Source organism: Oncorhynchus mykiss, chromosome 3 (assembly GCF_013265735.2).
Source record: "Oncorhynchus mykiss isolate Arlee chromosome 3, USDA_OmykA_1.1, whole genome shotgun sequence".
Lineage (NCBI taxonomy): Eukaryota > Metazoa > Chordata > Actinopteri > Salmoniformes > Salmonidae > Oncorhynchus > Oncorhynchus mykiss.
The window spans coordinates 84,861,863-84,875,801 of record NC_048567.1 but is presented as its reverse complement, the minus strand read 5'-3'; the positions used below and the strand labels follow the sequence as shown (position 1 = coordinate 84,875,801).

The 13,939-nt window shown below is 39.9% G+C and overlaps 1 protein-coding gene across 1 annotated transcript in view; it reads left to right on the top strand.

The window, feature by feature from the left end:
- The first annotated feature begins 7,494 nt into the window (after positions 1–7,494).
- xrcc5 (X-ray repair complementing defective repair in Chinese hamster cells 5) overlaps positions 7,495–13,939 on the top strand; it is a 31,433-nt gene continuing 24,988 nt past the window's right edge. The window contains exons 1-3 of the mRNA XM_036975366.1: positions 7,495–7,607; positions 8,442–8,555; positions 12,960–13,143. Coding sequence (XP_036831261.1) covers positions 7,590–7,607; positions 8,442–8,555; positions 12,960–13,143 — 316 coding nt within the window. The 5' untranslated portion in view covers positions 7,495–7,589. The remainder of the gene's footprint in view (positions 7,608–8,441; positions 8,556–12,959; positions 13,144–13,939) is intronic.

Sequence of the window (13,939 nt, the reverse complement as noted above, 5' to 3'; positions counted from 1 at the left end):
ACGTCAATCAAGTGATCTGGATCCACTTATTGTGAAGAAGGTGGATTTTGTAGCATTTATAGCCACAGTTATTAATTGTACTGTACATGTTTCTAATAAGCTGGACATCATATCTGCATCCGAAACGCAGGATTATTTAGTTTAATTAACATTTCGTTATTGATAGTTTATGCAATCTATTATTATATTTTTCAGCATTTTTCCCTTTTCGGATCTTTATTATCCACCTGCACAGTAGGTGGCGGAATGCACATATAATTCTTGCGAATGCCGTTATACCAAAGAAGAAGACCATGACCTGTGCTCATGATTGATTTTCCACTTTGCAGAAGATTGGGTTGGCATCAATGTGTTGCCACCCTCATGTCCAAGGTGGAGATTAACATGGTGAGTTGGTTGTCAGTTAAAATACCATGCTAAGGCTTTCGACTCGATCGATCACCGTATTCTTATCGGCAGACTCAACAGCCTTGGTTTCTCAAATGACTGCCTCGCCTCGTTCACCAACGACTTCTCAGATAGAGTTCAGTGTGTCAAATCGGAGGTCCTGTTGTCTGGACCTCTGGCAATCTCTATGGTGGTACCACAGGGTTCAATTCTCGGGCCGACCCTTTTCATCAATGATGTCACTCTTGCTGCGGGTGATTGCTTGATCCACCTCTACGCAGACGACACCATTCTGTTTACATCTGGCCCTTCTTTGGACACTGTGTTAACAAACCTCCAAACTAGCTTCAATGCCATACAACACTCCTTCCGTGGTCTCCAACTGCTCTTAAACGCTAGTAAAACTAAATGCACGCTCTTCAACCAATCGCTGCCCTCACCCGCCCTCCCGACTAGCATCACTACTCTGGACCGTTCTGACTTCCAGACTCATATTAAGCATCTCCAAACCAAAATTAAATCTAGAATCGGCATCCTATTTCGCAACAAAGCATCCGTCACTCCTGCTGCCAAACATACCCTCGTAAAACTGATCATCCTACTGATCCTTGACTTCGGCGATGTCATTTACAAAATAGCCTCCAACACTCTACTCAGCAAAGTGGATGCAGTCTATCACAGTGCCATCCGTTTTGTCACCATATACCACCCACCACTGCGACCTGTACACTCTCATCGGCTGGCCTCGCTACATATTCGTCGCGAAACTCACTGGCTCCAGGTCATCTATAAGTCTTTGCTAGGTAAAGCCCTGCCTTATCTCAGCTCACTGGTCACCATAGCAGCACCCACCCGTAGCACGCACTCCAGCAGGTATATTTCACTGGTCATCCTCAAAGCCAACACTTCCTTTGACTGCCTTTCCTTCCAGTTCTCTGCTGCCAGTGACGCGAACAAATTGCAAAAATCGCTGAAGTTGGAGACTTATATTTCCCTCACTAACTTTAAACATCAGCTATCTGAGCAGCTTACCTATCGCTGCAGCTGTACATAGCCCATCTGTAAATAGCCCACCCAATCTACCTACCACATCCCCATATAGTTTTTATTTACTTTTTTCTGCTATTTTCCACACCAGTATCTCTACTTACACACCATCATCTGCTCATCTATAACTCCAGTGTTAATTGCTAAATTGCAATTACTTCGCTAATACGGCCTATTTATTGCCTTACCTCCTTACTCCATTTGCACGCACTATATATAGACTTTTTCTATTTTGTTATTGACTTTACTTTTGTTTATCCCATTTGTAACTCTGTGTTGTTGTTTTTTTGTCGCACTGCTTTGCTTTATCTTGGAAAGGACGCAGTTGTAAATGAGAACTTGTTCTTAACTGGCCACCTGGTTAAATAATGGTGACATAAAATAAACAAAATAAGTAAGCATTTCACAGTGAGGTTTACCTGTTGTATTTGGCGCAAATAAAATTAGATTTTGATCTTTGTTGAATAACTGTTGCCCTGAAAAGCCTCGATAGGACATGCAGGAAGTTACCTTTATATCTACTGTACCTGCATGAAGTAATACTTTACCTTTCTCTATGAAATAGTACTTTACCTTTCTCTAAGCAAGGTTGAAAATATCACATTTAATGCTGTGGCACGGTGGAAGGAACTCTGGGGCATTCATTCAGCAGACAAAAACATAAACAAATATTTTGAAGGATCTAAAAGGTTATTTTGGTCAGTACCTCTGCTCTATATGAAGGTTCAATCTGTGTCTGCTGTTCACTCACTCTTCACTCACATCATGCTTGTTGCTCACCATGAGATACAATAATATTATATATTTAAAAAAATATATATATATATATATTTTTTTACCTTTATTTAACTAGGCAAGTCAGTTAAGAACAAATTCTTATTTTCAATGACGGCCTAGGAACAGTGGGTTAACTGCCTGTTCAGGGGCAGAACGACAGATTTGTCATTCTGGAAATGGAAATATAACCTGAATGATTTTCACAGTAACAGTGGAGTAATTTTGTCATGCATGTTAAACCCCTATCTTTATGACAATTAGATATTTTAAATAGATTTCAGAAAGAGTTGTATCAAGTATAGACCTATATAAGCTACTGACTGCTCACAGTGGGGTTCAGAGGGGCTTTAACAGCAGGCTGTGTGTTCCTCACATGACTATGACAGGCAAAAAGATTGAGGCACCCTGTAGTTGGTTACATATGGAACATTTACAGGTAAGTTGGTGATAATATTGTCAGCTTATTGGCTGTCCTCCTATCTGAGCTGTCTGAGTGGCGCAGCGGTCTAAGGCACTGTATCTCAGTCCTAGAGGCATCACTACAGACCCTGGTTCGATTACAGGCTGTATCACAACCGGCCATGATTTGGAGTTCCATAGGGCGGCGCACAATTGGCCCAGCATCGTCCCGGTTAGGGTTTGGCCGGGGTAGGCCGTCGTTGTAAATAAGAATTTGTTCTTAACTGACTTGCCTAGTTAAATAAAGATGAATTATAGTAATAATAATAAAAGCCCTGAGGCATCTGAGGGTGATCATGTCATGTAGTCAGCCAATCAAACTGGTGATGATTGACTACATTACTGTACAGTAAAACAATATTCCTGAAGCTGTGTCCATAACAGAGCACTGAGGGTGTTGACCTACTACAGTTTATCAGTCCGGGTCAGCAACACGTACAGTGTCCTGACTATCTCTAGACCCATGGAGGCCCGGTACTGTAGTTAGGTCGGTGTGTAGCTAGACCTGAACGGTGATTGGATCGACGTTCTAATAGAATGTGACACATTCTAATAATGAGGATTCTGTAAGATACAGCGCTTGTATCATATAATATTATGTCGCCTAGTGGACTACATTGGCATTGCAGTCTCACAATAATTCCATAAAATACAGTTTAAAGGAAGAAATGTGTGAGTCTATTATTTTTATTTTGCATGAATTAAAATGTTTTTCTTTTATGGTTTTTGATTATAAAAAAAAAATCCCCTACAAATCTGCGTTTATAATGGGGTTGAAAAGAGATGTTTCTATCAAATGTACTTTGTTGCAGATAAAAGGTTGTGTGTGATAACATAGTTTTTCACTTCAGTTTTCATGTACTGACTAAAAATCTGAAGTTCAATGTGTTTCCATCACATTTGGAACTCTACCGATTAGTTTTGCCACAACTACTCTGGTTTTGGCACATGCGCTCTATCCAGCATCTTGCCAACGCTGTGGGTAGGTTAGTCTACGTCGGCTATTCCTAGTGGTACTCGCAATGCCATCGGGGTACGCCAAATAAAAATGTGATTCACATTTTCAAACAGTCCATTTAGATTTTCCAACGGGGCTATACAACAACACAATGTTAAATACAGGTAGACTAGTCAAATAATTAACATCCAATCACATTAACCTTTACACTCTCACTGGAAACCTTCACTCTTGAGCAGACATTTAGAAACGAAACATGACAATTTGGAAAATCAGCCATGAGAGTTTTTGGAGCGAGAATTAAGATGACTTTCGAGTAGTAAGACATGTATAAAAGCAACAGATACCATTAATAAGAAGGGGCTAGAAGCGTCTTATTTGGTGAGTGGCTAGGACAGGCCATCCCCATACTATTGTGGAGGACTTTATTATTCCTGCTGATATGGCTGGGACAATGCTGGGGGAAAAGGCCCCCTTCGCATACATGAGTCAACAGACGTGGCGGGCCAGGCACAGCTCCTGGTATACAGGAAGTTTACATACACTTAGGTTGTAGTCCACCACTCCACACATTTCTTGTTAACAAACTATAGTTTTGGAAAGTCGGTTAGGACATCTACTTTGCATGACACAAGTAATTTTTCCAACAATTGTTTAGACAGATTATTTCACTTATAATTCACTGTATCACAATTCCAGTGGGTCAGAAGTTTACATACACTAAGTTGACTGTGCCTTTAAACAGCTTGGAAAATTCCAGAAAATTATATCATGGCTTTAGAAGCTTCTAATAGGCTAATTGACATAATTTGAGTCAATTGGAGGTGTACCTGTGGATGTATTTCAAGGCCTACCTTAAAACTCAGTGCCTCTTTGCTTGATATCATGGCTTTAGAAGCTTCTGATAGGCTACTTGACATACTTTGAGTCAATTGGAGGTGTACCTGTGGCATCATGGGAAAATCAAAAGAAATCAGCCAAGACCTCAGAAAAAAATTGTAGACCTCCACATATCTGGTTCATCCTTGGGAGCAATTTCCAAACGCCTGAAGGTACCACGTTCATATGTACAAATAATAGTATGCAAGTATAAACACCATGGGACCATGCAGCCATCATCCTGCTCAGGAAGGAGACACATTCTGTCTCCTAGAGATTAATGTACTTTGGTGTGAAAAGTGCAAATCAATCCCAGAACAACAGAAACGGACTTTGAGAAGATGCTGGAGGAAACAGGTACAAAAGTATCTATATCCACAGTAAAACGAGTCATATCGACATAACCTGAAAGGCCACTCAGCAAGGAAGAAGCCACTGCTCCAAAACCACCATAAAAAAGCCAGACTATGGTTTGCAACTGCACATGGGGAAAAAGATCGTACTTTTTGGAGAAATGTCCACTGGTCTAATGAAACAAAAATAGAACTGTTTGGCCATAATGACCATTGTTATGTTCGGAGGAAAAAGGGGGATGCTTGCAAGCCAAAGAACACCATCCCAACTGTGAAGCACGGGGGTGGCAGCATCATGTTGTGGGGGTGCTTTGCTGCAGGAGGGACCTGTGCACCTCACAAAATAGATGGCATCATGAGGTAGGAAAATTATGTGGATATATTGAAGCAACATCTCAAGACATCAGTCAGGAAGTTAAAGCTTGGTCGCAAATGGGTCTTCCAAATGGACAATGACCCCAAGCATATTTCCAAAGTTGTGGCAAAACGGCTTAAGAACAACAAAGTCAAGGTACTGGAGTGGCCATCACAAAGCCCAGACCTCAATTCTGTAGAACATTTGTGGGCAGACCCAAAAAGGCATGTGTGAGCAAAGAGGCCTACAAACCTGACTCTGTTACACCAGCTCTGTCAGAAGGAATGGGTCAAAATTCACCAACTTATTGTGGGAAGCTTGTGGAAGGCTACCTGAAACGTTTGACCCAAGTTAAGTAATTTAAAGGCAATGCCTTTATACTTATTGAGTGTATGTAAACTTCTGACCCACTGGGAATGTGATGAAAGAAATAAAAGCTGAAATAAATCATTCTCTCTACTATTATTCTGACATTTCACATTCTTAAAATAAAGTGGTGATCCTAACTGACCTAAGACAGGGAATTTTTACTGGGATTAAATGTCAGGAATTGTGAAAACTGAGTTTAAATGTAGTTGGCTAAGGTGTATGTAAACTTCCGATTTCAACTGTATCAAAGCTGCAGGCTAAAGTTACATCTAGACGTGGTTTCCTCTATCGTAATCGCTCCTCTTTCACCCCAGCTGCCAAACTAACCCTGATTCAGATGACCATCCTACCCATGCTAGATTACGGAGATATAATTTATAGATCGGCAGGTAAGAGTGCTTTCGAGCGGCTAGATGTTCTTTAGCATTCAGCCATCAGATTTACCACCAATGCTCCTTATAGGACACAACACTGCACTCTATACTCCTCTGTAAACTGGTCATCTCTGTATACCCGTCGCAAGACCCACTGGTTGATGCTTATTTATAAAACCCTGTTAGTCCTCACATCCCTGGGTCGCTTGTCTTTTCGGTTCACTGCAACCAGCTACTGGAACGAGCTGCAATAAACACTCAAACTGGACAGTTTTATCTAATTTTCTTCACTCAAAGACTCAATCATGGACACTCTTACGGACAGTTGTGGCTGCTTCGCGTGATGTGTTATTATCTCTACCTTCTTGACCTTTGTGCTGTTGTCTGTGCCCAATAATGTTTGTACCATGTTGTGCTGCTGCCATGTTGTGTTGCTACCATGCTGTGTTTCCATGTACTGCTGCCATGTTGTGTTGCTCCCATGCTATGTTGTCTTACGTCTCTCTTTATGTAGTGTTGTGTTGTCTCTCTTGTCATGATGGGTGTTTTGTCCTGTATTTACAGTGCCTTGCGAAAGTAATATAGTTATATTATAGTAATAATAATAAAAGCCCTGAGGCATCTGAGGGTGATCATGTCATGTAGTCAGCCAATCAAACTGGTGATGATTGACTACATTACTGTACAGTAAAACAATATTAATTTTGCACGCCCAATTTTTCAGTTTTTGATTTGTTAAAAAAGTTTGAAATATCCAATAAATGTCGTTCCACTTCTTGATTGTGTCCCACTTGTTGTTGATTCTTCACAAAAAAATCCAGTTTTATATCTTTATGTTTGAAGCCTGAAATGTGGCAAAAGGTTGCAAAGTTCAAGGGGGCCAAATACTTTCGCAAGGCACTGTATATTACATTTTTGGGTATTTTTAATCCCAGCCCCTGTCCCGCAGGAGGCCTTTGGCCTTTTGGTAGACTGTCATTGTAAATAAGTATTTTTTTAACTGACTTTCCTAGTTAAATAAAGGTTAAATAAAAAAATAATTTAAAAAAGAATGACCGCTGTGATGGAAAATACAATTTTATAAACGCTGACAGATAATGTTATTTTGGGATCTATTTGTGTCTGTAAAATAAATTATGTGAGGAATTGCGGTAGAAATGCCTTAATGTGTAAATATTGTTATAATAACCATCATATCGAAGGAAATTTGGAGTCAGTGGAAGTCAGGGAAATCTTGCAGTTTATTAGGCTACAGATTAAATTATTCACAATGAACTTCACATGGTGGTGAAAGTACAATGATGAGGGTCTTATTCTGGTGACATGAGGATGGATGCTTAACTGCGGTTTGACACATCAAAATATTCTCGCTTTTACCCATAATAATCTCATAATGTGTATACTACTCACAGCGCCTACCCGCACTGAATTGGCAAAATGTTGCATAGAGCGCATGAGCCAAAACCAGAGTAGTTTTGTGACAAAACTGCGATGGAGACCCATTGAATTTTAGATTTTTATTTGGTACATGAACATTTAAGCGGAAAAGTACATTTTTGTGTAGGAACCATTCCTACCTTACGTTTGCTTCCCCTCCGGACTCATTAAAAAGCGAGGGAAAGGGAATCAAGATGGCGCGTTCAGCGAAGGCAAGTCCTTCGGGATTTACTGATTCATATCTTGCAAGCTATTATTTATTTATGTTCAAGAACTGTAGATAATTATTAAATAATTAATAATATCTAGATGCTAGTCCTTACATTTTAGTAGTGAATTGTTCCATTAGTTTGTTAACTAGTGGACTAAACTCCTCAATGAAGGAAGTCCTTCACCGTGGAGTTTAGTCCTCGATAAGTTAGCTAGAATCACTAACGTTAAAGTTGTTTGTGATGATATTGGTGATTTACGCTATGGCTACATCTCTCACTATGTCTTCACGTCAATCCCGGGGTGTATTCATTACGTCTTGCGATGGAAACCTTTTGTCGTTTAACAACCAAACTGAAACGATACGGGGAAGTTCTTAGCTACCTGAATTTGTCAATAAAAACTCAGTTTGAAGTAAACCGTTTCGCAATAGAATCGGCGTAAATACACCATAGGAGTGTGATCGTTCAGTTTTGCAACTGCATTGTTGGGTTTAGAGCTTTAAATGAAGGCGTTTCACTGTGCATGTGACATTGAAACTTGAGATAATTCAAGTAGGTCCTTCCTCATTCCGTTGCTTCTGTTTAAGACAAGTTTTCCAACAGAATCGGTGTAATGAATACAGCCCAGGAAATGTGTTAGTGTCTGTAAACCCGCCCCTTCTGGAGATAAGTGGGTCTTGTCCTTGTGTTCTCCCAAACAAAGACAGCATGTTGCTCAAAGGAGGGGTCTAACTGCTGCAGTCTACATGCATTACTATGAGTCAGAACACAACACCAGTATGTGTATTGTATTTGAATAATTAAAAGTATGTCCTCTCTGTGTTGCTAAACTAGACAGCGTTGGTTCTGTGTCTGGATGTGGGTTTCTCCATGTCCAACTCTGCCACGGGACAGGAACCGCCCTTCCAACAGGCCAAGAAAGTCATCCAGAAGTTTGTTCAGCGCCAGGTACTCTCTCTGATTCTGTGGGTGAATCTCCAATTGTATTTCCTAGATTCCTCATGTCCTCTCGCCTTGCATCCTTCTCGAAACCAATTGGAGGAGAAGATCAGAGGAGAGGAAACTCAGATATTTTACTCCAATGTACTTTGAGAAGGAGACAAGGGAGGAAGCAAGCAATCAAGTAAACATTATTATGATTATTTTTATAAAGAAACTGTGGCTTTGTTCCAAAATGCGTACTTGTGTTCTGTCTAGAGCGTGTATGAGAGCCCACAGTTTTATTTTGAAGTAACTGAAACATAAATATAGGCTATGTTGAATGGGCGTAGATGGTGATGGCTTTCTTACCGCAGCCAAAAGTCGTGCACATTTATGCATGACGTTAGTTAGTCCTGTACTGGAGAAGTGTCTGTAAGCGTACTTTGGAGGTCTGGAAAACAAATCAAGCATGGGGAGCATACTTTTTCATTCTCTTTGCCGGGGAGGCTTTCCCATAACACCTTGCGACACCGTGAAAGTTCCCCAAACGAATGAATTGATGGCAAACTAAGTATTACAGTTATTTATTCACCAAATTATGTTAATTTATTTTCATATACATTTTGAATGCAAATGTTTAGTCACTGCTTTTTATCAGCCGTTAGCTGAGGTAAGTTAGCTCGTCAGATGCGATGATGGCTAGCTAGCAGGCAAGCTCTTCCTGGTTCCTGGTCACCAGGACAGATGTATAGAACTTGGGAACCTCCCATCCACCAGGAAAAACACCCTATCCCAGGAGTTTATTCAGCAGTGTGCATCATCACTAGAATTGTCTGCTCATTGTGACATGTGAAGCAAATTTCTTAAATTATTTTATTTAATGAGGCAAATGGTTTCTTCCCCAAGGTCCTACACTGTGTGCACATTTTTATTCCTGCCCAGCACAAACACCATGTTCAGCTATTCAGCATCTATAATTGAGACCACGTGTAGTTGAATGAGGGGTTAGTGAAGGGATAAAACAAAAACCCGTGGCTTCGTTTGCCCTCAAATACCGAACAATCTGTTCAATGTTCATCTCCTTGATGTCCCTTACCTGGGAAAAAGGTTGATTCTACTGAGCCATTTACTTTATGTTTCGTCTGGTCTTTTATTTATTGTTGCATTGTCGAGAAGGAACCTGCAAGTAAGCATTTCATTGGACCATGTGTATCCTTCCTGTACATACGACCAAGGAAACTACAATGGACTGCGTTCTTAAATAAAAAATGGACCGTTCTCATGGACTGTGTTTTAAGGATTCATGCACAGATACAGGAAACCGATAAATGGGTTAATATTATTAAAAACGGCAAGTGTTGACGTCTCCCCATGGAGGCTGGGGCATCTGGGGGCTGCAGTTCATCTGTCTAATTCCCTGCAGGGAGAGAGACAGTCATAAGATTACAATGGTGTATTCATTTAATATATGTTCCTGTTTGATATGCATATCATTACATTGAATATGTTCCCCTTTATGATATGCCAGTGTAATCCAATGCATTTAGCTTACATTAGGATGAAGAAGTCTAGGCCTTCTAATCTAGTTGTATTGCATCACATCGCCTATCAACATTAGTTACAGTATTAATGTATAAGGTGAATGTAAAACCAAGCTATCGTGAACATCAGTGTCATTTAATAATATGCATCAGTGTTATAGTTGTATAAATGTATCACAATGCAAACCTTCCCATTGGAAAGTAAACACCAGCAGTCCTAATACAGTTAAAGCTCCACAGTGAAACACCACTGTTCTGGCTATTTATCCTTCTTAAACACCAAGTAAAATAGCTTATTTCACTATTTCAGATTTTGTTATCTTCAGCACAATGCATAAAAGCTTACCTGTCCCTCCCGAGTGGCGCAGCAGTCTAAGGCACTGCAGTGCTTGAGGCGTCACTACAGACCCGAGTTCAATCCCAGGCTGTGTCACAACCGGCCGTGACCGGGAGTCCTATGCCGATTTAAACGCCTGGTTTTCTGCGCAATCTTTTAAATTATTAGGACGTGAACATCTTAATCAGGGATCAGTGGTGTATTTGATCTGCACATTTTCTAGCACTGGGTAGCCTCCCTCTTATGCGTGAGTGAAGTGAGTTCGGGGGGGGGTGCATATTTATAAATAGTTTTCACTAACTTTGTGTCCGAACTCAGAATCAAATAGTCTTCACAAAAATAACACTGTGGTAGAACGTTTGTTTTTATTGGTGATTTTCTGTATTTATCAAAGTCCCATCAGGGAGCCTGATTTCAGATGTGTCAATGTAAACAGGATTATTAGGGAAATAATTATTCTTGCAAAGCATGTAAACAAACTATTATATTAACATAACTATCCACAATAATTGCATTATTGTGTGCATGTAACCGTGCTCAATGTACAGTACCTTCGGAAAGTATTCAGACCCCCTGACTTTTTCCACATTTTGTTAGGTTACAGCCTTATTCCAAAATGGATTAATTTGTTTTTTCCCCCCTCAATCTACACACAGTACCTGATAATGACAGTTTTTTTAGAAAATGTTGCTTATTTATAAAAAATTTAAAAAACATCACACTTACCATCACGGTCACCTAATAATCCCCAGTTTACAATTGGCTCATTCATCCCCCTCCTCTGCCCTGTAACTATTCCCCAGGTCGTTGCTGTAAATGAGAACGTGTTCTCAGTCTCCTCTCCCCTGTAACTATTCCCCAGGTCGTTGCTGTAAATGAGAACGTGTTCTCAGTCTCCTCTCCCCTGTAACTATTCCCCAGGTCGTTGCTGTAAATGAGAACGTGTTCTCAGTCTCCTCTCCCCTGTAACTATTCCCCAGGTCGTTGCTGTAAATGAGAACGTGTTCTCAGTCTCCTCTCCCCTGTAACTATTCCCCAGGTCGTTGCTGTAAATGAGAACGTGTTCTCAGTCTCCTCTCCCCTGTAACTATTCCCCAGGTCGTTGCTGTAAATGAGAACGTGTTCTCAGTCAACTTACCTGGTAAAATAACGGAGAAATAAAAATACATAAGTATTCAGACCCTTCACTCAGTACTTTGTTGAAGCACCTTTGACAGTGATTACAGCCTCCAGTCTTCAGGGATCATCTGTAAAATACCTTTGTCACTGAATTGCTAGCACTAGTTGCCCACACTGCTCATTGGCTACAATGTATACAGACGTAGCTAGCTAGCATTAATGCTAGCTTTGTTGACTCGGGCTGCGTAATGATGCAGTTTCCTGTTTAGATTAGTGGTCATGTCGACGTAAGTTTCAAATTTAGCTGATTTTATTTGAATATTTTAATTTTACCCCTTTTTCTCCCCAATTTCGTGGTATCCAATTGTTGTAGTAGCTACTATCTTGTCTCATTGCTACAACTCCCGTACGGGCTCGGGAGAGACGAAGGCTGAATGTCATGCGTCCTCCGATACACAACCCAACCAGCCGTACTGCTTCTTAACACAGCGCGCCTCCAACCCGGAAGCCAGCCGCACCAATGTGTCGGAGGAAACACCGTGCACCTGGCACCTAGCGCGCACTGCGCCCGGCCCGCCACAGGAGTTGCTGGTGCGCGATGAGACAAGGAGATCCCTACCGACCAATCCCTCCCTAACCCGGACGACGCTAGGCCAATTGTGCGTCGCCCCACGGACCTCCCGGTCACGGCCGGTTACGACAGAGCCTGGGCGCGAACCCAGGGACTCTGATGGCACAGCTGGCGCTGCAGAATTTAGCTGATTTTAAGCGCTCTGTGTTCTCCTATACTAGACCGCATCTCTCTTAGGTGTTCGTGGAAGATCACCACCCTTGACAGAACAGGACAAGTGCACATTTTGGAACACAGCCAGAGGTCCTGGATTGTGACACTCTACTTTCTAGCCATCAGAATAGGGCTTTTCAAACGTTTTGGGGTGGGACCCCTTTTGTGATAGAAAATACACCAGGGACCCTCTCAATTAGAACACAACTTGAGTGAGATAAAATACAAGTAGTTTTACTATGACTTTGGTTGTGCATGGCCGGACAAACCAAGTCTCGAGCCCTGGGAAGGAACATTTTAAAAGGATCTTGGCATTGGAGAGAAAATGTTGTAGTTTTCAGGCTAATATCCTTCAAATCTACACATTTTGCCATGAGGCAAAGAATTACAAAAATAAAAAATTGTTCCCCAGGGTTAAGAACATACATTGTAGATAAATAATACTATATTACACCCTAAATTTATTCCATGGATCCCTTGGCCAAAAAAGAAGCACTGGACCCTCTGCCGTACCTCGTCAGGCCCCACTTTGAGAACCCTCTGCCGTACCTCGGCAGGCCCCACTTAGAGAACCCTGGGCCCTGGTCAGAGGTAGTATATTTCCACATATGTAAGGAATGTGCTGTCATTTGGGACTGTCTTTCCTGTAGGTGTTTGCTGAGAACAAAGATGAGCTGGGTCTGGTGCTGTTTGGGTCAGACAACACTAAGAACAACCTAGCTAAAGACGACCAGTACCAGAACATCTCAGTACACCGCCATCTCATGATCCCAAACTTTGAGCTGCTGGAAGAGATCCAGAATGATGTGCAACCTGGGAGTCAACAGGCTGACTGTATCCTTCCTTTGGCTGACCACAGCTCACTCCTTCAGTAGACAGCACTGTTGACATGGTGTTTTTAAACCATTGAGTCCAGTGTAGCATAAAATAACTGAAATTATATATATATTGTTATATACTAGCATAAAATAACTGAAATTATATATATATTGTTATATACTAGCATAAAATAACTGAAATTATATATATATTGTTATATACTAGCATAAAATAACTGAAATTATATATATATATTGTTATATACTAGCATAAAATAACTGAAATTATATATATTGTTATATACTAGCATAAAATAACTGAAATTATATATATATTGTTATATACTAGCATAAAATAACTGAAATTATATATATATATTGTTATATACTAGCATAAAATAACTGAAATTATATATATTATTATATACTAGCATAAAATAACTGAAATTATATATTATTATATACTAGCATAAAATAACTGAAATTATATATATTATTATATACTAGCATAAAATAACTGAAATTATATATATTATTATATACTAGCATAAAATAACTGAAATTATATATATATTGTTATATACTAGCATAAAATAACTGAAATTATATATTATTATATACTAGCATAAAATAACTGAAATTATATATATATTGTTATATACTAGCATAAAATAACTGAAATTATATTTATATATTGTTATATACTAGCATAAAATAACTGAAATTATATATATATATTGTTATATACTAGCATAAAATAACTGAAATTATATATATATATATATATATATAATTTCAGTTCTTTAATGCTA